Source organism: Haplochromis burtoni, unplaced genomic scaffold (assembly GCF_018398535.1).
Source record: "Haplochromis burtoni strain Fernald_Lab_line unplaced genomic scaffold, NCSU_Asbu1 Contig_33, whole genome shotgun sequence".
NCBI classification, from domain to species: domain Eukaryota; kingdom Metazoa; phylum Chordata; class Actinopteri; order Cichliformes; family Cichlidae; genus Haplochromis; species Haplochromis burtoni.
In genome coordinates this window covers 3,165,307-3,168,476 of record NW_024582394.1, presented here as the reverse complement: position 1 = coordinate 3,168,476, position 3,170 = coordinate 3,165,307, and the positions used below count along the sequence as shown (strand labels likewise).

At 37.8% G+C, this 3,170-nt stretch overlaps 1 protein-coding gene across 1 annotated transcript in view; it reads left to right on the top strand.

Moving 5' to 3' along the window:
- The first annotated feature begins 501 nt into the window (after positions 1–501).
- The window catches only part of LOC121814290, a 5,282-nt gene continuing 2,613 nt past the window's right edge, over positions 502–3,170 (top strand). Inside the window, exons 1-3 of the mRNA XM_042219436.1 lie at positions 502–599; positions 795–1,163; positions 1,275–1,625. Coding sequence (XP_042075370.1) covers positions 557–599; positions 795–1,163; positions 1,275–1,625 — 763 coding nt within the window. The 5' untranslated portion in view covers positions 502–556. The remainder of the gene's footprint in view (positions 600–794; positions 1,164–1,274; positions 1,626–3,170) is intronic.

Genomic DNA, 3,170 nt, shown 5'->3' with positions numbered 1-3,170 from the left:
TCCATGAGCATCTAGAGGCACAAATGAACCAGCTGCTAAGAGACAAAACACCAATGGAATAGCAAACTGAAGGCAAGACCGGTCAATAATTATTGGTCTACTGGTCGATAATCTGCCTCAGTACCAACCACATGTAAGCTCCTGTCCTGCATCATGACCTCTAAGATTAAGAGCCACATGAGTGAGGTACAGGAAGGAGTTGGTAAGAACACTGGAGGGGCAAAACACCAGCTATTGGTTTTATTTATTTATGTGCACTGATTTATTTGGCATCTAGTTAAATAAAAGGATGATACGATGCAAATTGTTAATGTTACCACGTGGTGGCTGCTTGTAGAATAAAAATATACAAATGTTCGCTGCACTGGAAATTATTTGTGTTTGCTAAATGGGAGGTCGCGATATGGGGTGGGGGTGGGGGGGTGGGGGTAATTTGCATTTCAGCCAATCACTTTGATTTGTGCTTTGCAAACCTTAAACACCTTCTGACTAAATCTTCCATTTGGTGGAAAGAGTACAGTACTGTGGTACTGTGAGACAGGTCTGCTGTACCACAATGATCGGAGGACTGTCTGCTTTGATTCTTCTTAGTACAACATGTAAGTGCATCTTACGTACCTATATACTTACTATGACAACTACTCAGATATACGTATAGTACTGTGACATACTATTGTTGCACCATTATGATGACATTAGATGACCTCTAAAACACTGTATAGAGATGCAAATATGTATATGTTACAGTGATTTTCTCCTGTTGTGTTATGACAATTACTGTTTCTTTTCTTTAGCCTTTCTTCATACTGCAGAGGTTCCTCATCTGATCTCTTTGACTACACTTGAACTTGGTGGAAATGCCACTTTTCACTGTCCGTTCTCTGAGAAGGCAGACAGATTCTTCCACTGGTATAAGCAGTCTCTTGGGAAAATGGTTCAAACAGTAGCTACAGTAGTTTATAAGAAGATAGAGCTCATCAGTCCATTTAATCATACACGTTTCCATGTCCATAAATCAAATGATCAGTGTGTTCTTACTATCAATCACATAAACAAAGAGGATGAAGCAACATACTTTTGTCAAACTGGATCCGAGTTTTTACAACATTTCGTTAGAGGATTCTTCTTGGCTGTAAATGGTAAAATATGCTACATTATGATTGGTGTGTATTGGTGTTGTTTTTTTTCTGTCAATAATTACAAATCTTTTCCATCTTGCAAATAACTGAGCTCAGTCATTTCTGTACAAACTCTACTTTTAATACATCACACAGATTATAATCACCAGACATCTGTTTATGTGACACAAACTCCAAAGTCATCATCGGTCCAACTGGGAAACACGGTCACCCTCCAGTGTTCATTTCTCACCAAGAACAAAGAAAGCAGTGCTCAGTGTCCCAGTGACCGCAGTGTGCACTGGTTCAAAAGTGGATCAGGAGAAAACCATCCAAGTATCATTTATAGAAATTTCACTCATAGTAACAACATGGATGATACAGAGAGACGCTGCATCTACCATCTGTCCAAAACCATACAGAACCTCTCTGATACTGGGACTTACTACTGTGCTGTCGTCACATGTGGAGTGATACTGTTTGGTGAAGGATCTAAAGTGGACACAAGTAAGTATGTACAGTCTCTAATATCCTGAACTCTTTTACACATTTAAAAACAGGTAGGCTGAACTTGATTAGCCGTTTGGTATTTGGATGGGTTATCTGTAGAAGTCAGCACAAGCCAACTCTAAAGGTTGTATTGAAATCATAATTTCATATATATTTTTTGAAACAGCTACATTACTTAAAACAAAATGTGGTGACATTGTGAAAAGCAAAATGTATTTCATTGTGCAGAACATTTTTACCTTTGATGTCTTTCACATCTGTACTGAGAAAAAGAATGTGAAAGGTAAAATAAGGTTATATTACTGTTTATTTGTTACAGTAGTTGAAATATTCAAATAACCAGTATTACCCACATCATTACACCACCAGCAGCCTGAACCATTGATCTAAAGTATCCATGTTGGTTATGTCAAATTTGGATCTTATCATCCAGATGACTCAGTGGAAATGAACTGTTATTACACCAGGCAAGAGCTTTCCACTCTTCTTTTGTCCAATTGTGGTAAGCCCATGCAAGCTGTAGCCTCAGATTCCTGTTTATAGCTGACAAAGAATGGTCTTCTGCTGCTGTAGCCCATCTTGTATAATGTTCAACATGTTGCATTCAGAGATGCTATTCTGCATACCTTGGCTATAATTTGAGTTATTGAGGAGTGTGGCCATTCTCCTTTGACCTCAATATCAACAAAGAATCTTCACCTGAAGAACTGCTGCTAACTGGATTTTTTTCTTCTAGATTCACTTTTTATTCTCTATGAAGCCTAGATGGCTGCGTGACGAAAATCCCAGTACACCAGCAATTTGAAAATTATTCCCAACTTCCTGTCTGACACTATGACGCTATGTTCAGAGACGCTTAAATAATATTTCATGTCGCTTTGAAATTCAGCAGACTCTCTTTATCATATCTACATGCCTACAGCTGTGGTCAAAAGGTTACATACATGCATGATCAGCATGAATGATGGTAATTTGGGAATGAATTCTGTGAACTGTTCTTTTTCATGAGTGAAATGACTCTGCACCATGAATCTTTACAAAGATGCTCAAGCTTAATTTCCTCTAATCCTCACAGAATCAAAAGTATATATACAGGCATAAAGTTTACATGTACCCTCATTAATATTTGGTTAAATATTTCTTAAAAACTTGACCAGACACTTTTGGTAGCTACCAGGATGCATTACGGCAGAATTCAGGGTGGATATTTGACCACTTTTATTAGCAAAATTGGTCGGTTTCATGCCTGGCTTTTAAGCACAGTCTACAAATTCTCAGTAGGATTGAGGTCAGAGCTTTTGGAGGGCCATTGCAGAAGCTTAATGAAATGTTATTCATCTTTGTCACCACACTGTCAGGCTCTGGAAGAAGACCTAAACTGTCACCTTAAGCAAACACACAGGGAGTGCAGAATTATTAGGCAAGTTGTATTTTTGAGGAATATTTTTATTATTGAACAACAACCATGTTCTCAATGAACCCAAAAAACTCATTAATATCAAAGCTGAATGTTTTTGGAAGTAGTTTTTAGTTTGTTTTTAG